Here is a 26,029-nt window from a genome sequence, read left to right on the forward strand (position 1 = left end):
GCTTTATTTAACTCAAACCTTGTTTTTAACCCACAAAGGAAAGGTTTATTTATAGAAACACATCCTAGTGAGACAATTTAGTGGTTTCTCTTGAATCTTATTTCAGAATATCTGAAAGCTTCCAAAATTACACAGATTGCTACACCATCTTGTTTCAAGTGAAGCCTTCAGTTCTTAACATATGTGCAAGAGTCACACTACTCCATAATGAACAAAAAGCTGAAAAAAATTTCCTCCATACAAATTTTTAGAGAAATCCAATCCATGCCATCATTTATTGCAACAAATTTCAACTTAATAAACACTTACTCAGTCTGCAGTATCTATTACTCAAACCCTAGTGCTCTTTTACATTTAGAGAAAGCTTTGAATACTTGCAATTTCAAAAAGACCTATTTATTGATCCACTGGTGACAGAAGTAGAAGAAGAAATAAACAAAAATCTTTAGAATAGTAAGTAATACAGATACATTTGCGAAAATGCTAGTCAGTATAGGGGAAGACTGCATACTACTAGTCATTTAAAGAAAGCATTTGAAAAAACAGTTCACTCACAAAAGGAAGAACTATCAAAAAGGATGCTACTGCAAAAGGAACACTGACAGAAAAAGCTCTTATTACCTCATCATGTGTGTATCTGTAATCTGCCTTCTTTGATTTCAGATCCCATAATACCACTGTTCCAGATTCAAAGCCAATCAGAAGCTGCAATAATAAGCATAAATATTAAGTCTTTATACAGAAAAGCAAAAGAACGTTGTTTACAATACCTATAGTTCTTGCTTCATGGAGATACAGCATAATATTAGATGAAATAACTGGAAGTTGTGTGAAGACAGAAATTGTGGAGGTTTTCACAGCTTCTCACTATTAGATGATTTACTTTTTACTTGCTTTGTCTTTCTCCTAAGGTTCCAGCTAATACAATGCTAACACAATTGAAGCTAATAAATGCAAAATATTTTTTAACATTGTATCTTCAGAAGAGTCCTTGTCCCTTTGAGTCTCATAATGGCCGACATTAAATTCTTTCCTAAAGATATTCCTTTCTGGGTGAAAAGGGGGGTGAGGGAGTATGACATGACATGAGGATGACACTACTACTACAAACCTATGTTTTTGCTCATTGGCATTTGTTCTGCTAAGATTGCTGGAAGAACACACCATCCTTCCTGAGGTTCTATGTTACAGCTTATTGTCTATAAGGAAACTACTTACTGTGAACTTTATTCATATGTTAATAACAATCGAAAAAACTGCCTAACAGAAGGCTAAGGTGAACGCGTTATCTGCTAAAAGGAAAGCTAGAGAGAAATAATTTTCAACATCATCTTTTCCTTAGAAGCAAAATTCTAAACCATTTCTGCAGGGAACAAAGATCTGAATTAACATATTGTTGAGGATCTAAGTTGTTTTCTTTTCCTTATGTGCCACTTTAGATAGGAGAATGAGTTCAACATATGGCAGCAGTAACAGTCTTGGTACTTGTTACATAGTAGAAGAGGGCAATGAAGTTTCACCTTTCACAGTAGTAGAGGCTCCTAGGGCCTGTAGTCCCACTTCTTTCTCTCAGCATGGACATACAAAAAGGGGGCATTTGGCTGCTGGGATTTGCTTGCTCTTGATACAACCTATTTCTTGAGAGCAAACAGAGGTGACCTGAGGGAGTGACCTTCAGTTTACCAGTTAAGACACTGCCTTTGCATACATGCCTGTGTAGTCAGGGGTAGAGATCTACATTACTTTGGTCTGCTGCTGTCCCTGGAAGTTTTGCCCTGACAGCCTTTTCAGCATGTTAACATTTTCAAGGTCTCCAGTTAATTCTAATTTGAAAAATAACAGAGGTTCTCCTAGAAGCTTAAATATAAAATATTTGCTATATTTCAGTGCTCTACAGCACTAGAATATTCTAAAGCATTAAACGTTTGATCTAGTGAAAATGTAAACCAGAAAGTAAACAAGTGAATACCAGGTATTTTTTCCCCCACTACACTGTCAGGCATATTATCTTTTTAAAATATCTTCCTTACCTTAAGACACATACTTTATTATTTTCCTATTTTGATTTTAAACATTAGAAAAATCACAATACATAGCAGTCTAGTGTTTGGGCAAGTTTTAAAAATGTAGTACAGAGGAGGTTCTAGCAACTGTACAGCTTTTATTTTTAGCAATATTTTTCTTGTGAGAAAGGAGAGGAATGTAAGGTCCAATTCTACAACACTGAGGAATACCATGATTGATAAAAACAAGAAGCTTTGAACTTTAATTGACAATGACAGTGAGAGGAGGGTGTGTGGAATACACCAGAATGAATAGATCATTTGCGTTTTCTGAAGTTACAATAGCTTCCCTATATTCATTCTAGGGCTTACGATTCTGGAACATGATTCAAACCTAACTCTACAAAGAAAACCATTACAGTCATGCAGTTAATTCAATGGGCTTGATCCAAATGCAGAAGACCTACTCATTAAATTCTTCTTTTTAGACAGAATCCTCAGGAGTCTACATTACAAGCTTATAGCTAGTATGCTATTAAAACATTCAAGCTACTGCTGAGACATTACTACCACTCCCTGAACTTTTCACTTTTACTCACGACTTAAAATGCCAATGTGTCAAAATAAAAGAAAAGTAAGCAAAAAAATTACATTTTTCCTGCATATAGGGCAGTGAAAACAAAATTACTGTCCTTCTCCTAGAAGATCCTTCACATTTGGGTGTTGAAAACATTCTAGGAGTATTTCTGAGAATGCCAAAGACTGACAAACATACAATATTAAAACTGACTGACTTAAGTGCCAAATGTTTCCTTTGTCAGTGTAATCTGTTCAATCACTTATACCTGATTACACCAGAAGGGAATCATTAATGAAAACCTGTTTAGGGTGACATCCAGGTCTCTCTGGTATATCTGGCTAAATTATGATCATGCTTTTGTCAGGGGTCTACACAGTTTTAGAAAAGAGATGTATATAGACTATTGTTTTAAATCCCCTCTTTCATGTTAGGCTTTATTCCTATTGCTTAGATTAAGGAAAACCCTTCATGGTTATTCTTCAGTATGGACCACAGGACCTGGATAAAAGCTGCAGGAAATCAGATTTTCTAAACAACTATAAGAAGCACACAAGCTAAAGAAGTGGAAGATCTTTCAAAAGGGTGAGTCATACAATACCACCCTAAGACTTGTAGAAGAGGTCTGATACCTGAAGACGAGTCCTGCAACCATGACTGAAGCAGGGAATGAATTACAGCAGAATCATAGTAAACAGTGTTACTCTACACACTTAACCATGCATAAATGATTCTATAACATGCAACCTTCTGTGGAATAAGGCACTTAGAAAACACTGATAAGATGCTAGTCCAGCACAAATGCAAGCATTTCTTTTCTTAGTGCAGACTTCTGAGAATTTCCTGGAATCCATTAATCTCTAACACAACTGTCTTCTCCCAGCGTAAAGGAAGAAATCAAGTGGCAGAAGGCATTGTCCAGTCAGTTGAGAAAAAGCACCGAATTATCCTGCCTAGCAGAAGGTCCCTTCTCTGTGAAAATGTACAATTTAGTACTACAGTAACTGCTTCACCCACAGAAGACATACTACTGTTTTAATTTAGCTCCTTGCTTTTGTCTTTTAATTCACCAAATCTTCATTGTGAACTTAAAGTTATGCATTCCACATTGCTTTTGCAAGAGCCTTGTAACAGGTCTCCCAAAGCAAAGGGTAATCTCTACAGATTTACGGTAGTAATACAGTAGGTACTTATGGCCATTGATTCCACAGCTCAAGTTCTTCTTTGTGGTTGCTGTGTCACAGTACATGAAAACATGTGTCTTGCAAGAATGTGTGCTATGAGAAATGTTTTGTCAAGACAAAAGATCACGTTAATGTTATTTCACAAGAAGGAGAAGACAAGTTTAATACATAGTTCTTTATAACATGTTTGAGTCAAGGGGATTTTCTGAAGTATCCATTGGTACTGCAGGCCAATTAGATTTGAAGTGATTTATTACAACTGCTAGATGCTGCCTGCTAAATAATGTTACGTCAGCTAGACCTTGAATCCCTTCAAAATTGCTGCCTTGAATTAGCTAAACAAAAGAGAAAGTACACAGCATTCTACATAAATACACTTCAGTGACCACAAAGCATTTAAGAGTTGTTAAATGGTAACAGCCCAAGAGCATTATGAAATTTGCTTTCCATGCAACTATTTCCATACTCAGATTATGTTTGTTTTTTGGTCAATAACATCTTAATGTTTACCATGATACTTTAGGCTCCCTGCTTCTGTTTTGAAGGATTTTTGCAGTTAAGCACTTTCACCTCTGTTTTCAAATGTTGCTGATTAGAAGATGCATTCAACTTATCCTAGCTTATCTTACTACAATGTGTCCCTATAGTCATGTCTGTCCCTTGCTTCGTGTTTTTCGATACCAAATCTTGATCCATCCTTCCTTCATGCTTCCAACATCATCCTCATTTACTCAATCCCTCCTTAAGAAGCAGTAGAATTTACAAACATTTTTAAAAATAGAGTCTTACTTGAAAAATAATGTATTTACTAGTCTTTAAATATATCCTACCTTTCCTTCATCCATTGGATTGTCACTAATATGGACAATAGGTCCTGGGTGAGATTTTGATGACCTAAACAGGAAACATTTTCATTAAAAGAAAAGTTTTCCCCTGCCCAAAACTGTATTACAAAAAATTCATACCTCATGAAATGATTGCAAGTAGTACAAAAATTAAATTCCTGTACTTTCATGTTGAAACATCAAGAAATACAGACAAACAATGAAGCAGTCAACTTTTTGGAAAAATATAATTACAGACTACTTAAATACACTGATTAATCTAAATAAAGAGCATTTTAAAGTTTCATGAAAAACAAAATACTATTCTTTTAATGAAGTTTCATATAACATTTGTTTTAAAAAAATACTGTTTCCTTCAAACAGCTGCAATACAACTTCCAGCTTCTTACAGTTCTGTATACATACAAGATATTTTATTAATGTATTACTAATTCCAAATACAATAGTTGCTAAATCACAGGTGGGACAAAGCCCCTATACTATTTTCATAAATCCTTGCCAGTTTTAATTGCGTAGTAACTGGAAAGCTATATTCTGTTTCCTTTCCTCTCCCACATGCACATTTGCGGGCAAGAGGATACGGTATGCTCTCTAAATCATTAATTTTCAGATGAGGAAAATGAAGGGAGGGAGTTTGGATGGAACCCAATCCTTTACGTTATTCTGCAAATACCATGCGTTTTTTGGAGAAATTATCATGACCTTCCCTGAGCATCACTGCCCATATTCGGTATATTTTTCCTATGAGCTATAATTACCTTTGCTAAGTTTTTATGCAAAGACAAAAAGTGGGAACACTTACTAAGAGAAGACATAGAAAGCAAGCTGTTAATATTTTACAAAAGATTACACACGAATCAATAGGTTTTCTGGTGCGTGATTCAGTAGTTATCTATAAATGAAATTCTGTCATTCAACAGCAGAGTCTATGGACACATTGGATACAATTAATATAGGAGAGCAAATTTACTACGGAGTTGCTTTTCATGACAGCAACCTCCAAGCTTCTGGTTCCTCTTTCTTATCTCAAATTTTGTGCGGGTTACTGAAATCTTGATTATATACATACTGTCAGCTTACCGTATTTTCACAGTCATACATCTTAAAAAACATTTAATATACACAACCCAGAGCTGTAGTCAAGAATCTTCCCTGCACAAGCAAATATTGGGAGGACTGGTATATTTTGTTTCTAAATTTGTGGGGTAAAAGGAAAGACCTCTTCAGATCTGCACAAGACTAATCCTTTTCCCCCAGAACCAAAATACAACTGCGAGAATTTGGCATTTCCAATCAAAGAAAATGGATGTAATCCTTTGCTCACACGCTGGACATACAAAATCTGCAGTTATAAACTCCATGTAAGCTATTTTAAGAGTTAATGACATTTCAGTGGGGAGTCACTCTTGTACTTGTATCTTCAAGTCAGTAAATGCCTTCTACTTATTTTGTAAGCATTTGAATTCCATTTCTTTTGACAAAAAGGAAAGACATATTAACTGCTTATTTTAAATGCAAAAAAAGTTATCATTAACTTTATCTACACTTAAATGAGTGTTACTACAAAGTTGGCACAGTTAGATAAAATCTTATTTTTATGCTGGAAGAAGCAAGTCTTGCAAGAAGTCATCTTTGACTCCTTCAGCTATTAGTGAGCCTTTTATCTTTCAAGACTTGAGCTATTTTGAAAGCAGTTGGGGAGGGAGGAGGGCAAGGGAAGGGACACCGAAAATACAGTTTGTCAAACCAGAATAGCTAACAAAACCCAAGAGGCTAAGCAATGTTTATTTTTAATGCTTTAAACAAATCAGAACTCCGCCTTCATTTTGTGTGTAATGAAGGGGATAGCTCACTTCTAGACATCTAAGATTCAATAGTTTTCAGTAATTGAACAGTTTCTAATTTTACTCATGTAGTGCCCAAGTATGGACATTATTAAAACAGTACTGAGTTATGTGGTCTTCTTGCTATTGAAGGAGGTGGACTATTGAAGACAACCCACATTTGTTTTAAGAGTCGCTGGCAAATGATGAATTTCATGTATGTGTCAAAGACAGATACAACATTCTGGGAACAAAACATTAGTTTTAATATCTCTTTAACCACATATGAATAGCAGCATACAAGTAGATATTTTCACCCACAAACTGCTACATTCTCATAGACAATTCCAGTATTAAAAAAGGAGGTGAAATGACAGTAGCTGTAAAAAAATACTTTGTTCTCAGAACAGGCTCATTTAAATGTACATTTACAATCAGTCATTTTATACTTAGCATATATTAGTCCTGTCGCAACACATCTTTATACTCTGGAAGTTATCTGATAAGGATTACTGAAGCTGAGTATTCTAGAAAACATGCTGATGTTATATAGAGTTCTGGGCATAGCAGCCTTTAGTCAAATAAGAAAGACTGACAACAAAATAAAATGATGCTGTCCTTAAACTAATCACCTCCATCCAGACTTTAATCCCCAATTATAAAAGTGACATACCCCCCCTAAATACCAGCCACATGCCACACTTTAACATCTAATAGGGAGGCCACACTAGGCAATAAAGACATTTCTGCAGTTGATACTAATAACATCTGGGACATTGCTGTTCTCTCCCCTCAATAGACAGAACTTGATTAAACTCACAGTTCAATGGCTTTATTCCACATGATGACATAGCCTGAGAGAGTGAATGATTCCACATTGACAATGTGAATGTTTCCTCTTTCGGTGCCCACATACAGCCATTTGCTTTGGAAAGGCAGATGACAAAACGTTATCCTGCAAGAGAGTGCCACAAAAAAACAAAACAAAACAAAAAACCCTTTTATAAAATCTATAGTTCTTCAAATCTCTAATGCTGCCAAAAAATTGGAAGAAAGGCACCGTGCAAATGGGAAGAAATACAGCCATTTACTTTTATCATGCACTGGTTTTGCTAGCTTTGCTGTGAAAGGTTCACAGTCAATGTAAAACTTGGATTAAATAAGAAACAGAACACACATTCTAAAACTATTAGGTAATTCTAAAGAAAAAAAAAATCACAGTCACCTTAGAAAACTACCACATCGAATGTTTTTCTTAAGGTTACTGCCATTTTAAACTTAAAATTCACTACTTCTATGCTATAAATTATAAATCTCACTTTGAAATGAATTGCTAATTTCAAATTTTAAAGAACAAAGGATTTTTAGAAGCAACCTTCTGCTGTTTTAGTGGTTTTCCATTGAGGAGATGGAGGCAGAACTTAAAGCATGAGAAATGCAAGTTCACATGTAACCCAAAGTATCCCCAAAGAGCGAACCTAAAAACAATCCTAAGGCCAAAGTAATTATAAAAGCTAGTGAAAAAGTAGTTTAAATTTTGGGATGTTATTTTACTTAAATCGTGTTTTAATTTCCTGCCTTCTGTTTCTCTCTTCTGTTGCTAAAGAGAACATCTGAATAAAAAACAAAAGCTAACAGCTGTCTGTACCAGCAGAGAACTGTTCTGTGACCGTAGATCCAGTGCAAACAATAGTATTTGAAAATTTGGTATATCTGACCAGCTTCTTCAATCCTCATTACTATTTACTTTATCTTCAAAATGGCTAAGGTATTGATCTCCCTGTAGAAATTGCAGCTTCTAAAAATATTTGAGCTTCCTGTAGAACAGAAATACTATCTTTAAAGTTAAATCCTAGAAACTTTCTACAAACTGGAAATTCTAAACCATTTATTCTGACAAGATACAGTATGTAAAACAAAATGAGACAAACTACCTGGACCAAACTCACGCTTTCACAAATGTTTCCATGATAAGGTAAAATAATTACTCAATGGAAATTTCTTCTGTCACCTCTAATCCTTAGCTTTACAGATTTCTGCTTCTCTTTATTTTCTCCCTGTTGGACTCTCTTCTTGCCAAATCCATGCATCACTTCACAAGCCTGTTAATAATTATTTATGCAAAGAACCCAAACAGCTTAGACCCTTAGTACTAGATGCTGTATCATTTAGCTTCAGCAAGAAAGCAACGACTAACAGCAACAGTGCAAAAAAAATTGCTAATGGCTGAAGTTAAATTGTATTACAGGTTTCAAAGTTAAGGCTTCAATAGTATTACTAACTGGATCACAAGTACACCATTTTTACTGTTTATATCACTGATTTTTTTCTAGTTAGGGAGTGCTGTTTGATCAAGCCGATCTTTAATTTCTGCATTTTCTAATTTTCTTGATTTCCTGTGCTTGAATATTTAAGCCGAAAGGCTGTACTAACATTTTTCATTGCTATCTTAAAGAAAAGAAAAACGATACACAAGATTTAAAATGCTCCTCTAGCACAGTGAAGTTGTAGAGGTTATTACATTTTTAGTATATCCAGGAATCTGTACACACTGCAGGTGAAACTGATTTGAGTATCACCAGTGTTCTTGAAAGAATATAAAGCTGATTTTATCAGAAGTTAAATCACGCATCGCTACATACTCTCATTACGTAGACCCCCAAAACCTTACTGCCCATGAAAAAAGCTGTCCCCCTATAACCAGGGAAGTAGTGTGGTGTATGGCAGGAGGCGAAACACAAAGCCTCCATGCTCTGCAAAGCCACAGCTTCCCTTCGTGCCAGCAGGTCCAGCGGATCCAAGAGCACAGCGTAGGAGCCAGAGACTGCACTCAGGAGCAGGGCCATGGGTCCATTTGTATTGACCTGTGAGTTAATACTGTCACCTGTGTTTGTCCAATACTCTCTCGTCATGAAAAACAGAATCTACTTCCTATCATCTGAAGGGGGGAAAAAAATATAAATAGGGGCTGCAACTTCGAGAGCCATAGCAAAAGGGCAAGCCTTACAGGAAAAGAGTGCGCCTGACCCCTCAGTACTCTTGACGCCCTTCTTGAATAGTTCTGAACTTTGCAGCTTTACTCAATTTACTGCCTGCTCTGTGCAAGTGAGATGAGTTTTGTCAACAGTTCGCATGCAGTGAAATATTCCATACCAAAAGAGTGAATTACAGTTGAGCAAGTAGCTTTACAGAATGTTTACAAAAATCTCAAAACCAGAGATTGAAAGGATTTCGGAATTGTCATGTAAACACACACATATAAAACATATAAATACACACAAAGGAGAGTTCTTGACCTTATCCTTCAAAGTGTACTTTTACCAGTCTCTTACCATCACAAAAAGCGTTGGATAAATACCATATAACCTAAAAATATTCTTTTACAGCTTTAATGGTTAACAGAATCATTGACGACCAGTTAAATGCCAAAGAAGCTCATCATACCGATCCTGCCACGTCAAAAGAATCACTGTTTCACCTTGAATGTGGTAAGTGTTACTCTATTCACAAATGTAGCTTCATTTAATACTTTATTTCTTTTTTCCTTGTTGATAAACAAAGAAGGTATGCCTTCCACTTTTCAGAAATTCAATTACAGTTTTGTCTATCTTAAAGTAATTCTTTTCAGATACTTCATTTATTTTAGCACTCAATTTACAGGACATTTTCAACACTGAAGGCCATGCACTGAGCTTCTCTCTCCAATATAGTAAGGCTTCACTTTAAACATTATGTGAATTTTAAACCATGTTGGAAAATATATATATATATAGCCCCATTAGTAATTGAAATTCAATGAAGATATAAGCATCTCAACATACAGTAAAATGATAACAGCATGTCAACACACAAGCTACATCAGTGGCCTAATGAACTATCTTGCTGCATTTAGAATGGGGCTGGGGATCAAAAGGGATTCAGACTTGTTTTGGCAGAAGGAAACAAAAGCTACAAAGGAGACACAAGTCTCGGGGTCATTCTCTTCTCAGTGGTTAGGCAACCACCATTCCTGTTTAACACTTCGTCAAGGACAGCAGACATTTTTCTGAAAAACGTAGATTTTCCTTCAGACACCTATCTTTCTACCACCACAAGATTAGAATAGAATCTCTCCACAACATATGTAGTATCAACAGAAGTAGAAATTGCTGTATAATGCTCTGCCCATTTCCGTAAGTCAAGCACTCTTCTCCCTACCCCAAAGGGGGTCCAGATACAGTAAGAGAGGGGGGATGGGGGAGAGGCTGCATAGACTAAAGATATACTGAATCCAAATAAAATTTCTTTGCAAGACTTACTTGCATACAAATCCCAGCTGCCTGATACAAATCTATCAGGCAGTCAAAAGAGCACCATACACTCTTTCCTGTATCAGACCATTCTGACCAAAAATACTAGCACCGAGGCATCTGTACAGGGGGAAAAAAAAAAAAAGTGGTCACAGAAAAGCTTTTGTAGCCAGCTCTGTCATGGCACAACAAATTCACCATGTTATCTCCTATGTCTGCCAGGAAATTTAAGTTACCTCATTAAGTATAGTACATTCTGTGAAGCTGATGGAACTTTTAGCAAAATATAACCATCGTGCACAGTATTTTATTCCAAATATTATACTTTCCCATCACTGGTCAAAGAAAAAAAAATCTCTTTATAGAAGAAAGTGATCTTTTAAGGAGATGTTTGGTTTTTTTTAAATCTGAATTCTACAGCAAGATTTTAATATATGCTAGTGTTGCTGCTAAAATGAGATACTGTTATGAAACCCCAAACAGCTATGGTAGTTCTAAATTCTAATGTATCTGAATTTTTCCATATGCACAAATATACTTCCTCACTCCATGCATATTCACAAAGCCAAAGTGAAGAAAAAGTTGTCTGTGAAACACATTTGTGCAAAATTTTATACAGAAAACTCAGTAATACACTAGCAGTGGAGAACGTTGACAAAAGAAGAATCCCAACCCTCACAAAAATATTTTTTTCTTACTGTACTTAAAATGTAATTTGTGCTACTGCTTATGGGAAAGTATTAGCAGTGACAGGAGAGTCTTTAAGAACTAGCATGTAAACATACTGAAAGGATTTCCTTTCTTAACTGCAAACCATATGCCTCTTCTGATAACCTGTAAAAATTAGTTAAGAAAAATCTTTATTGTTATCATTTCACACCATATCAAAATAGTAATTATATAGCAAGTGATATTATTCCTAAGAGGAATTTAATTATGGAAATCTCAAAGAATCCAACTTATTAAATTGGTATGTAAGTGGAAGTAGTAGGCTGTTTGACGGAAATACAAAGTTTCCACTGCTTTAGCAAAGGACAGTGACAAATTTTTTGATGAATGACAAACACTGATAACAGGTTTTATTTTTAAGAAGTCACCAAAATTACTGCTAGAACCTCAGACTATCATTATAGGTCTGTAATCACTGTGATTCTACTACGTGTTCATATCATTTATATGTATACACAAAATTACTGTCTTCTAAAGCAAAAACGTTAAACAACTGGAACTGTCTTCTGCGTACTTCTAAATCTCTTCAACCTTCCATATATGAGACAGACGCCATGTAAACTTTGGAAACTGAAAAGTTTTAAACATTTTTTTGTAAGGCAATACAGTAATACAAACTGGACCAGGTACTTCACTCCCATGCATTTCCCATACTAATACTCCAAATGATGCTTCTCCAAGTATGTTCACTTGGACAGCTGCCTTCAGAGAACCTACATTCAGTATCTGCAAAGGACTACAGAAATAATTTCAGGTGTTCACTAGTGACATCAAGATGGGAGCTCTAGGGAAGTAAGAGATGAGAACAGAAATAAAACAGGACACCACCACCATATACCGATGTGATATTAGGGCTATTTAGACATCTTTCCAGAAGAAGCTCAATTCTAAAGAGTTTCCAAGTTGCTGCAGGTATGTGTATTTTTATTATATAGAATGCTGCTAATCTAGTTCTCGGCTTATATATTCTCTCCTTTATCGAGCCACGTTTCACTTCTCCTTTTTAGTGATGGCTTTTCAACTCCAGTTGGACTCCACTCAGAAGAGATCTCCGTGTTTTTACACACAAACAGAAAACGACTGCTTCACTGTTCATAATGCTGGCAAAAGACTGCTTCACACAAAGTTTTTGGGTGATTGATTCTGAAGACCAAGACAATTTTTACAATATTGAAGGAATACACACCCCATATCCTAAGGATTTGAGGATCTCTTTCCACCAGTGAAATCTACTAACCTATATGTTCATGAACTCATGCTAGTGCACCTGATGTGATTCCAGGAGTAACCACCACCTTTGGCACGAGAAGACACCCAGGTAGCTTGCTCTAACATATGCAGTTCAGGCTGAATATGTTTGGCCTTGGAAGTCATGCATGAGAACTTAAACAATGGCCACATGTCTGAGACAGCTTTCCTACAGACAGGGAAGAATTAATTATGCCCATCGCTGATGCCATCATCAGACAGACAGGGTTTAAAGACTAGAGGTTGAAGTCTGCCTGGGAAAGTGGCAGTTGGCCATTGTGTGTCTCACACCACTGAATGAACAGGGAAAAAAGGTAATTGGGCAATGGAGACAGTTTCTGAAAGTTGTTTCTTTGAAACTGGAAATCTCAGAGTAACAAAACTAGGCACATCAGCTCTGTGTCAGTGCCAAGGGCAGTAGAAGGGAACTGAGAGGCAATGAGTCTTGTCAGCTGCACTGACACGTGGCAACCCAAATACATGTGCTGCCCTCAAGAAAGTATTTTCCAAAGGAATCTGATCTTTGCTGATACAGCAAATCCAGATACTTAAAAAGAAACCCAAACAAAACAAGCAGTTCCTTTTCTCTCACTAACTTCTTGAATCAAGATGAAGCTTTCTAAATACACATTGTGGATCATCAACAAGTAACGTTTTCAAGTCCAATAACTAAAAGGTTTTAGATAACAGCATGAGGGTAGGCAAACCAGATGATCAGGTTTCCTTTTGATCTTAAAAAAGAAAATCAGTTAAAAAAAAATGTTCAAAACTTAGTTGTGTGTCATATACTAAACATCTACTTGGTATATTATTGACTCTACCAAGACCTCAAATGTTAACTTCCCAGAAGTTTGATATGTATCTGTAATCTTTCTGCCACTAATCTATACTATTCGAAAACACATATGGCAGAAAAAAACCCACACCCCAGATAAAGGCTGCAAGTAAAATAGTGGTATTAGTTTAACTGTGTCACACAGAAGGGAAAAAATAATGCCTTATTTATCAATCACCTGCTCTCATAGACAAAAAAACCCCCTGTATGTCCTTCTGCTATCCACAAAGTGGCAGAATTGGTCGGTTTATAAATGCAGTAAGGGGAAAGGAAGGAAATATCCTCTCTCCTTTGTCTGCTAATGCATGACCTGGGATATAAAGTTACAGTATTTAATGAGGTGAGGTACTGTCATAATAAAATTTAAAAATCTTGTTTATAATAAAAGTAAATGCAAGTGTGATTTTTTCCACACTCACTGTAGACAGACTTTGTGTTTTAAATACAAAGCTGAAGTTGCAGTTTATTAGCATGATATGAAACCAGCAATACTTGAAGAATAATTCTGTAACTCTGAACTGTGTGGTTTTAGGTTGAGGAAAACGAGTTATATGCTACAGCACACAAGCTGACACATTAAAAATTAAATTGCTATCAGTGCACCCAATGATCGATGCACAAAGCACTTGGACACTGACCACCCAGCTCTGTTTTTATGCTATGGTTCTGGTCCTTATCTTTATGCTGAGCCACAAAGTAAGTAACCAACCTCCACCTCTTTCAACATCAAATCAGGGAATCCCAGGCAGCTCAGGAAGGATAGCAAGTCTCTGATTACTAAATATTTTTCATCCATATATAAAGGTAAGGTTTTTAAAAGTTCCTCACATGTATTTATCTACACTTTCAATATCTTTTATCTTCAAAACACAGAATTTCTCTCTGTTTTCTTCTGCTTTGTAGCAAAGTAAACTATTAAATTTGTCATTCTTATTCCCCCCTCCCTTTTTTTATATTAAGTTAGGTTGTAATTTCATCCTCTGAAATGTTTGGTTCTGTGGGTACCTGCCCCATTAGTGATGGGTGTTAGACATTTCACATCTTAGAACAGCATGAAATTCACTAATTCTTGCGTGGCAAGAGCAATAAAGCCAGGTAAGTTATCTATCTTAAAACATGCTTTCAATACTTACTTTAATAAGTGTTAACTATACTTATTTCAGAGTTAATCTAGCCTAACATTAGCGTTTGTTACTAAGTTTAAATAAATTCCATGAGGTTTGCACTACATGTTAAAACACAATAACTTTGTTATGTATAGGAATATTTATGTAGATGACAAAGAAACTAGACTGTCATTTAGTAAAGAAATCTCTCAGAGATGCACAAATCCTAGAATAGCATATAAGTCCACACATTTAATGGTGTATTCTGCAAAGAAGTATCATTACACACTTCAATCTGCATTGTAAGTCATAATGAGCAGCTCCCCAAGCATCATCCTGCACTCTTTCCTGGCCCCTGCACACTGCTCCTCTTCTTCCTTCCCACAGTCAGGGAGCAGTGGCCAAGCTTAGCATTACATTGGTTTAATACCTTTTAACTTTCACTGGTAACTAGAACATGGAGCAGCTGCAAAACCCACACAAATGCTACAGGAACAAAAGGCTAGAAAACTTGCAAAACTAGCTTGCTTCGTACTGTACTTCTGACATCTGCCAGTGATTTAAACTAACAGATTTGTTATATATCAAAAACTTCATCAACCACCAGTTCAAAAGACTCATTTCAAATTACTAACAATCACTGGTACAAAAGGCAGTCCACACCTATGAATCTATTAAATTGCCAGATTTTTATTTACAGTTTATTGATACTCTAGATTCAACAGAAAGTAGCCTCTTCAAAGACTCTTGACATTTACTTTTAAAGAAATACGTTTTACCCAAATCCAAAAAGCTGTAAATTATTTAATCAAGACATTTTCCAATACTGTGAACAAAGTCTGCAATGGATAACACATATATAAAATTATTTTAAAAGAAAAAGCAAGCATCTTTCTCACTACTTCCCACCTTTAAAATTCAGGAGTAGAAAAGCAAGAGTTATCAACACTTTCCAGTCATATATTACAGAGACTACACTCTGAATTAATTAACAGGTAATTTAATACTTAAACTCAATTTTGAAGTGAGTATCCAAAAGGCTTAAACACATGACACACACATTAAAAAAAAAAAAAAAAAAAAAAAAAAGCTATATCCATTTTTGATTCCTTATTTGAGACAAGTTCAAAACAAGCCTGAAAGACAGCTAGCCAAAATAGATTACCAACAGGTAAAACAAATATCAATTCTGGAAATTGCATTCTGTTAAACAATGAGTAGTCACTCTTGCAGATGGCTAAAATCAGGGAATTAGCCAGAGCTGGTAAAGAGTTGTGCCATGAGAATACAGAATTCATTGATGAGCAAACCCCCACTCCCCCCCAACACACACATAAATTTTTTTTTAATGGTTCAAGAGCAGTTTTTAAATTAAATCCTTTTCTTTGGGTAACATGAATTATTTCAGTTAGCGTTGTATGCCGCAAACAACTTTTTATTGCTCAGGTCTAATTCTTACACATGAAACTGAGATAGGAAAACAAAAACTGGAGAATAATTGGCCCACATGTTAAGCCCAACTGTTATTAAACAGGACACAAATACTGTTTCTGCAATATCCATGCACTTATTTCCAGGTGCTCCCAATCAGGTATATAATTTTAAATCTTAGCATCTACAGAGTCCTGGAGCAAATACTGATATAACTGAAGTTCTACAGTCGTGCAATAATATTTGGCTTTGTTTTCCCTCCAAGGACATTTTTTCCAGTTTGTTAATCTATTTATACTTTTACCAAAACTAATTTCCAAGATACTGAAGTTGCTTTCAAAGCACAAGCTTGCAAATTAAAGTATCATTAGAGAACAGATTCCTACAAGGCTCAATTTTAGTATTTAATATTTTAATAATTCATGTTAGAGAAGTTAGTTATATTTATGAGCAAATCTTAATCCCACAGCAAAAATTATTTAAAAGACTTTATTAATTAGGTATCTAACAACTTGGCACTTGTGAATTGAGAAACCCAGTTTTATTCATTAATACTGTTCTTGATAAACTTAGTAGTTAAAACACAACATAAGCCTGACCCAAGCAAAACCCATCTACTTCAAACCTATTAGGAACAATTAAAGCAGTAAGAGCTCTTAGTTATTAAAATCACCAATTTAGAATCATTCGCCAGTGATTTTGTACAATTCTCTGAAGTGCTAAATCAGAACAATTCCCCAGCAGTTAGATTACACACTTGACTATTTTATGAATTAATCAAAAGAAAACACACTATTCAAAAGCACAGATACCAGTTACCCAGCATGATTTAATAAATGGCTACCACAGGGTATGATTCTGGGCTCTAAAGTATCCTGACTACTTCTAGGAGCTATTATAATGGCTACTTTAAGATTAAAAAATAACTCATTACTGCAAGTATAAACCTTGTCTATATAAATGATACCTATGGCATACATCACCAAAAATAGCACAGAAACTCTGCCTTCACGGTTCTTGATAATCAGTGTTCTCACTACACATTTTAGCAAGGCACAGCGCTTTTCCTGAAAAATCTGAACTCTGTCCAAAATTTCTGAACTACTATGACCACTTAAAGTGACACGAGTGACCTAGACTCCTTTCCTACCTCCTGTCTTGCTGGTAAGACCCCACACAGTTCAACTCCATGCCACTGGCTTTGCTAGTGAGAACACCACATTTACAGGAAAACTACGGTCTAAAATTTCCTCTGTTTAAACAAAGATATCCACACATCTCATGCTTTTATCCAACTTCAACAGATTCGCACACAATCAGAACCACCTGCTTAGGCATCCATTTTAAAGTGTAGCAGGAGGCAGTCAATCACCCATGTTTAAGGAGATAGTTACAAGCCTATATTCACGAGTGGTTTCAGGCTGCAAATCAACATTTTACATCAGCACTCAACTAGGTGCCACAGGAAAGAGCCCCATCACCTAAGAAAGAGGGGGAAGGGGGTAAAATTAGGTTTGGATACACCACTGTTTATCTCCCATAGTTGGACAATCCTCCTTAAACTAGATGTTCTGAATTTCAGTCTTCACTCTTTAGCTCTTCTTTTATACCGTATAAAGGAACTTTCTCTAGGCTGAAAATTTTGCTCTGTAAACAGAGCTTCCTGTTTTGGGCATAAAAGTTTATGCATAGTGATCATGGAAACAGCTCCAGAAGAGACTTAGAGATCACTTAGTCCTCTGCTCCCCACCCCCACCCCCCCCCAAATCAATAAACTGGATCTAGGTCATTGTGACAAATTTTTTTTAACCTGTTTTTTAAAACCACAAGATTATTACATAAGCTACCAGACAGTCTCTTCTAGCACTCCATACCTCTGCAACATTGTATTTTGGAGGTTTTACATCTCTTTTGCTGCCTATTACTTAAAGCCCATTACCTCCTGCCCTAGTCAGTGGAGGTACAGATCACAGGCTATTCTCTCTTCTTCCTAGTCTTCTCTGAACTCTCCAAGTAGTCCACCTCACGTTTTGAAGCATGTTGCTCCGAACTAAACATAGCATGCTAGTTGAGACCTTACCCGTTCTGGTAGGAGAAGGACTACTTCCCAAGAACTTGTGAAAAACTGTCACAAATATATCCCAGTAAGCATCTATATTCAAAGCCTCTTCTGCAGAATATAGGATGCAAAAAAGCCCCCTACATGTGCAGCTAATTATTCTTGTTTATACTTTTCTCCAGTGAATTTCATTCTTCCCTCAGCCACATTTACAACTTGAGATCACTCTAAGTTCTAATTCTGCTCTCCAACATGTACAGTCTCTCCAAGTTTTCAAATTCAAACAGATTAATAGTACTCGTTTTCCTGTTGTCTTGTAGGTGCATACAAATACTTTTCTTTGTTCCAAAATTTCTATAGAGACATAAAATAGAAATATTCTTTTCCTCCATTTAAAAGAAGTAGGAATGTTGATGTTCAGTGAAGCAACAACACTCAATGTAATAGTAAAGTCATTAAGTTTAGGTCATTGGTGTGTCTACTCTCAAGCAATCTGGAACCCTATCAGTCTCCAACTCAAACCCAATGTAAATCCAGTTTCATTTACTTCACAAGTTATTTATTGGAATGCATTAGTAAATATGATTTTATATTTGCACGCAGTGCCACAGTAATGGACAAAACAATAATAATTCAATTCCTACCGTTCTCGGTTAAACTTTAGTGAATGAAGTATAGCGGGTCTCTTCTGACGTAAGTTCCATAGGTGTAAGGTATCATCAGCCAAGGCACTCACAAGAGCTCCCTATTAAAAATAAAGTTTTTACTGAATTTATTTTCATAGCCCTAAGATTACATATAACAGAAATATATTACATATATACCAACAATACGAAGACACTTTTATAAGCATGCGTCTGTGCTATGATGTTGACAGACAAGTTGGAAGTAGTAGCGCTAAGATACCTGATCTGATCACGTCAATCAGCTCTGTCACATTTGTTCAGTGCTATACTGAGGGGTGAGGGGGAAAAGATGGGGAGAAGAAGGGAAGCTTGTTACCATGTGTGCATATCATTTCCCTCATGCACACATTTGTAGTGAAAACAAGCAGTGAACTCAACTGCTAATACCTACATACTGACACAGTTAGCGAGGTTCAACATCCCCATCAAATCGGAGCTACAAGTCCCTCTACAAACCCAGCCCTGACTAGCTCAAGAACAGCATTACCACCAGATTCAGTGATGACACATCATTGAGCTGACACATCTCCAGAAAAACATGCTTGAAATTACTGAGGTATCAGATTAGGGATCTTTGCGCTATATTCTACTGCCCAGTAGAAACGTGCCTCCTGCCTCCATTGAGCTGATGTTTAAAAGAGTAACTCTATGAAAATAAAATTAACTACCCACTGAAATTGTTAGCACTATTGGTAGTACTAATGACTTAGTGCTTCCAGGGATAACTTGCAATGTTTAAAGACATGAATAAATATTCCTAGAAGAAAAGGTTCTTGCTTATAGCAACAGAATACTCTACAGACAAAGCTATTCCCCACAGTAACTCAAGTATTTTGTATGATTAAAAAAAGTTAACCTGCTTATAATTGTTGTTACTGTTTGCCACTCATGGTAAGAGTCACTTCTGTTATCTGTATTCTGATGCTCCTTTATCGAGAAATTGAGGAAAACAGATTGTATATCTTCTCTGAATTACGGAATACATACACTCGCTGTTTTACTAACCTCATTAATCAGGAACTGAAGCTGGATTACTGCAGCTCCACTGTCATGTTGGCAGTAGCATTCAACTCCTGGCCGACCAAAGCTGAGTTTGGTACCATTAAGGAACAATTGTTATACGTATTGCAGGAAAAGAAAAACACTAGCAGTATTATTAATACTAGGCTTAAATAGGTTAACATTCTGCTTCTGGCTACCATACTCAAATATTTAAACATTTAAACATATAGATCTAAATGAGCACCCAAAAAAAAAAAAAAAAACCCAAAAAACCCCACCACATCTAAACATCACAAAGGAACACGAAGATGTATGGCCAATCTTATTTAGCCCCATGCAAAATAAAACAATTACATAATTTATCATAGTTATCTAAAGGATCCTTATTCAATCAGAACATAGAATGGAGGACGATGAAGCAATTATTTTAGTAATGTTAAATACCAGGATTGGTAAATAATAATAATAAACATAATATACAAATGATCAAACATTTGAAAGGCTAAAGGAGCTGTCTGTCCTTTTTCTTTTTGAACACTAATTACAGATAAAAAGAGCTGAATAATGCAATGCATGTTAAAAAAAATCTGCCATGACAGAGATAAAAAGATCAGTAGCCAAAATATGGAGGAGTCTGTGGCAAATTACGTGTAATGTAAATTTCCAGGATCTCTGTACTAAGACTTCCTGGATTCACACCAACTATGAGATAACAAAAGCTTGCTCATTCCCCCCCCCCCCCCGCACACATAAATCAGTCCTATACTCCCATAACGAATATGAAATAGAAGAGGAAATACCACAGATTCTTTCTACTCTCCATACTTCATTAATTTATTAGTCTTAAAGATTCTGTATTTCAAGTTTGGTTATCCTATTTTTCTTCTGATATGAAATTAAGGAAATTCTCCAGAGACAGGAAAGACAGGAGACAGAAAAGTAATAATGCAAGAAGTATAAATGAATTATGCAAAACAGTCAGTATTTCATCAATATAGTATGATCTGGGTTTCTGGAGTATAGTTTGCCAAAGAGCTGAACACCTCTTGTTTTAAACAGACAACTCAGTTTTTGGATGAAGGGAAACCATTCCAAAGATGCATGCAAAACAGGGAAAAAAAGATGTGCAATTTGTTCTCTCAATATGTACCAGAAAGTCATAAGACAGTAGAATTCTCGTTCTTTCTGCAACTCTTCTATTTTACTGAGGAACTGCTGGCCAAAACCAAAGTGGATACAAATACCCTCTAAAAAATAAATAAAAATTAGAAAAAGCACTCACACTAGATTCAGTTGAAAGACTAAAGAGGCTATTAGGTGGCGTGCAAATTAAAAGTCAAACACACACCTCTTACTCAACCTCTAAACTAGTGAGATGAAATGCAAGTAGAACTACTATGTGAACTCTAAGTCTTAGAAGTCTGCTTCAATACACATTATTTTAACTTTTAAATTTCAATTGCTTTACTCTCCTAAACTAATGAATCCATATAATATTCAGCTAAGTGATGAGAGATGTACTAAACAGATGCTGAATAATCCAGCACTCACCATAATACCAGCTTTCTTCTCTGTACAGAATTAGTAATTTCATTTTGTTCTGGCATGCGAGGGCTTAAAGAGCCAGCTTGCTTCACCTGCTTTTTTTCTTGTATTTTTTATTCTTATCAACATGATTCCTGTACAAAGAAGTCATCTGTATTTCACTGTGAGTGGATAACTCTTCAAAAAAAAAATTAAAAACCAAGCTGAAAGGTTTGGGATGTTTTCCCTAAATGATACCTTCCTACACAAACTCAGAATATATTTAACCTAAAAGCATGGCTTTTACACCAAATATGGACTGACTGCAGAAATTACCAGATAGAAAAAAAAAATCCCCACAAGCAGCAACAGAAGTTTCAAAGTCAATTTGCTTCAGCCTTGCTCATGCTTCTGCATTCACTTGAATTATTTTTTACATGCAGAAATGGACACACAGCATTTCTGAATGTGAAAGATCAGATGTTTACAGGAACTGAGCTTTAAAACTCATCAATTAGCTGACAAATACTTTTTTTTTAAACACAAAATACAATTTTATATAGTGAAAAATATTTCCCAAACTTCTCCCCTGAACACCAGCTTCCAGTTTAATTAAATATTTAATCCTTGCTCACCCCCTCCACACACAGTTTATTTGGAATTGAGACTTTATACAAATCTTGCCTCAAAACAAGAGGAGTATGACCTGAAAAAATAAAGAGAAACCTAAAGTTTCCTCCAATTACTCCAACCTTCACAAATTCTATGCTTCAAATGTTTTCTTCAAGTACTTCTGATGCAAATATTTCTAGAAGCACTATTATAACTAGTCAATACAAATTTCTTGAATTTGCTTACTTGAGTAAGTACGTACGTACTTACTTACTTAACTTACTTAATTACTTGAACTTTTTACAAAAAATCCTTTAAAATTTTCCAGGAAATTTCCAGAAGTTATACCCCTCCAGAAATCAATAAATATGCAGTATTAGGAGTAAGTCTACATAAGCTTTAAACATTCAGTGCAAATTTCTGCTTTTTGACAAATTAGTAAAAGCCTCATATGCATATCTGAAAATACAGTATAGCCTCTTTTATAGTGCTCATGGTTATCAAAAAAATAAGTCCTCGCAGCAAGTGCCACTCAGGTCTGTTACCGCAGCTTTACCAGGACGTGGCTTTTTCACCTGGTTGCTAAAATTATTCTTCTCATCTCAAACGAGTATCATTCTCCTCACTAGCATCACTCCTCTCCGAAGTACTGTAAAGCCTCCCATGGCTACGTGGGATATGTTTGCTGAAAAAGTACATCACTTAAATACTGACTATAGAAAGATAATAATATATGCCCTTTTCAGTACTCTTCACACGTTAAGCATTTCAAGATCACCAAATAAACACCATTCTAGGGAATGCAGTTTGTCCAATTCCTCTTTGCTTGTGTACGTGTGCTTAAGGCAAGAGAGCTCACTGTACTAAGCAGTGATCATCTAGAACAAAGCAGTCCCTGAAACGAGCAAAAATTATAATGAACGATGACAAGATGGGCAAAGCATTTTCATTTTGAAGACAAGAAAAATTCTCTGCATAAGACCTAGGGTTGCTCTAGAGGAAACAGTCTGCTCAGACCAGTGCTTTAATCAAAGACCAATCTCTCCTCCTTCACTGCTAAGCATTTCTTCCTAATATTGTCACTTTGTCCCCCATTCCAAATATGAACAAATAGGTTGAATTATTCATAGCTGCTGCTGAGAAGCTGTTATTTCTTCTGCATTCCCCAATGCCATTAGGAAATTAACCCTGGCAAATACTACTAGCCTTCCAATGTTTCCAGTACACGTTTTTATGAAAAATCACGTAAGAGACAAAAGCCGTGGCTGAGAGAAGGAATAGATAACATACTCATATTACTGTTCATTTTCATAACTGCTAGAAGTGTAAGTCATACATAAGAAGAGCCAACAGAACAGATATTTGTTCCAGACAAATCTCAAAGGTAAGCTTGCACTTTTTTCAGGAAAAATTGTGGCATTTCAATTTCTAATATTCGAGTTATCCTTGCAAACAAATCCCTTTTAAAATTATTATTATTGATAGATTCTCTGCAAAGGAGTAACTCAGTGCACATCTTCCCTTAAAAGTTACATTTTGAGAATGAGTATTAATTCTGAAATATGTATGAAAGTCTCAGGAAAGCAGTCCATTTTTTAATTAAACTTATTGTAGGTAGAGCCAAAGAATATTGGTGGTGTTCTTAACCTCTGGTTGACCTATCTGACATAGGACACAGTTTCAAAAACTGCAGCTACCAATTCAATTCCCAGCATTGATCAGTCACTAACATGGGACACATTGATAAAATAATTGCCTTTCAAACTATACACCCAAATATGTGCATCTTCATGTTATCACATTGCAATACAAAGTTTTGATGGGATAACACAAGATATAGACCATTTTCCTATATCAGATACGCCACTGCTATGATAGCTTAAGATTTTCAAGACATATAAAACCATAACAGCTATTTGAATCCATTACTAGGTACTTTTCAAAACTGTAGGTATAACACCTTGCAGTATTTAAACATGTAAAGCAATAGATCTTAGAAACAGATCTTAGTCGTAGAGAGATGCATTCCACTGATCTGAATCACGTACAAAATACTAAGGGCAATAGTTTACTGCACAATATTCTTACATATGCTAGTCCATAGCATCTGGCTCTTTGATTACACTTGCATGTTTTACTATAGTCATTGCTATATAACAATTATCCACTTTACTTAATTAGCCACTGAATTATTATTCTAGGCAGTGAAACCACCATCTATTTTGCATACGCCTTGATTGTGGTCTCAAGGATTGTCATAACATAGAAAACACAATTGATGATGGTGAGATTTTCCAATTCTTTTAGGTATGTAAAGATTAAGTCAGTTTGGTATTACTCACCATTGCCAAAGTCTTGATACAATCCAACAACAGATTAAAAAGTAAATACTTAATTTACATCAAGTTAGACTACTACAAAACCTGGTTATACCTCTAAACTGGACTAAAGCAGCACCAAAAAAAGCTTCAAATTCATGCAATTTTCTTAACCTGGTTGTCAATCTTACTTACTTGCACCTAGAGCAAATCAGTACTACTACATGCACATACTAAAGCATGATCTCTCATAGATACTTACTTTCATAAAGAACAATCTATCAAGAGACACAGCTATTTAGCAGAAGCTTATCCAAGAAGCTAGGAAGCACCACAGTTAACACTGTCTACAAAACTTTGATCCTTTTGCACAAGTCTTATCAACAAACACGGTAAAATAAAATCCACAGAACATTTTTGGGAGAGTTTTAAACTTCATGCCAATCCTGATATGGTATCACATTATTGTTTCTGAACAACTACAGTATTATAGTTTCCTTCTAAATTCATAAGCCCGCAGAGCATCCTGCAGTGTTTGTACTACTCAGCTAAGCAGGTCTTTATTCCTTCTCATGTTTCAACAATTATATCTGCAAAAGTATAAAAAGTATAAAAGTATAAAAACAATATTTGTTAACATTTCACATCCACTTTCTTACATGTAAGTGACAATAGGAGGAAAGAATAAACCAGGGCTTCTGTTATTTATGTAAACAGTATTACTGATTATTCAGTTGCATTTTAAGCTGTAAGACAACTCTTCTAAATGGAAGAGTTCATTCATACATTCCTAACAGTGTTAAAACACTTTTATCCAGAATTACAGCACTTCTTGCATATACAGACTTCATATGCTGTGAATACTTCACTCTTATTTTATGAAGTGGTCTCTGAAATACACTGTCTCTCACTTTTTTCGCCTTGATCTAAGTAGTGGAAGAGAAGAGAATTTAGAAGACTCGCTTAAATTTCATCAAAATCCTGTGCAAAGAAATCATCTATGTCCTCTGTGAAGAATATAAGCTACTACATACTAAATTGAGGTTTTTAAGAGGTGTTCATCATTATACTATTTTGCATGATGCTCGTTATCTTCCCATCTTTTTCCTCAAAGAGAAGAATAAAAAGGAGTGATTTTCAAGGAGGTGGCCTATCAGACTCAGCAATGCTTCACTTCCTTGCTATGAATAATGTGAAACATCAAAGCACAGTCACATACTAGTAATAATTTAAAACTTTACATCCAAAGACCAAATTTTGGACAAATTAGTAAAACATACTACAGAATTTCAAACAAGTTTTAGAGACAAATACAGTCCTTACCAAACATCAGTTTATAAACCTCTCTCTGCTTATAATCTCACATACTAGATAAACAGAATTGGGTATTTTTCTTATAGTTAATTTTTTCAAATTCTTCTATATTATTGGACACTACTGTAATTTTAAGTAGGACTTCAGAAGTCCTCAAAAAAGGTAAAGCAGAATATAAATTGGTCCATAAAAAAGTATGTTTTCACTTGCTGTCCTTACTCTACCATCATCAGCTGCCAAAGCTGAAGGGTGAAGAGGTGAAAATTCAGCTAATCAGCAACAGATATGCTCCACTTGCTTGAGCAGGAAGCTGGGGAGAAGGAAAGGAGGTGCAAACGCTGTGCAGCTTAAAGAAGAAATTCGAATGTGATAAAAATGTATTTTAAAGGGTATAGGTCTGCTTTATGAATCTGAGGTTGGGCCAGTTCAGAAAGAAGGCCATGG

General features: G+C 35.6%; 1 protein-coding gene across 6 annotated transcripts in view; it reads right to left on the bottom strand.

Annotated features, from left to right (window-relative positions):
- The window catches only part of STXBP5 (syntaxin binding protein 5), a 126,895-nt gene that overhangs the window by 73,247 nt on the left and 27,619 nt on the right, over positions 1-26,029 (bottom strand). For all 6 annotated transcript variants that reach the window (XR_010388420.1, XM_064509189.1, XM_064509188.1 and 3 more), the window contains exons 4-8: positions 19,821-19,902; positions 18,774-18,874; positions 7,253-7,387; positions 4,595-4,658; positions 622-705 (exon numbers count right to left, since the gene is read on the bottom strand). Coding sequence is in view for 5 of the 6 variants with exons in the window: in XM_064509189.1 (XP_064365259.1) it covers positions 622-705; positions 4,595-4,658; positions 7,253-7,387; positions 18,774-18,874; positions 19,821-19,902 (466 nt within the window). In the remaining variant the exon portion in view is untranslated. The remainder of the gene's footprint in view (positions 1-621; positions 706-4,594; positions 4,659-7,252; positions 7,388-18,773; positions 18,875-19,820; positions 19,903-26,029) is intronic.

The sequence above is a fragment of the Dromaius novaehollandiae genome, chromosome 3 (assembly GCF_036370855.1).
Source record: "Dromaius novaehollandiae isolate bDroNov1 chromosome 3, bDroNov1.hap1, whole genome shotgun sequence".
NCBI classification, from domain to species: domain Eukaryota; kingdom Metazoa; phylum Chordata; class Aves; order Casuariiformes; family Dromaiidae; genus Dromaius; species Dromaius novaehollandiae.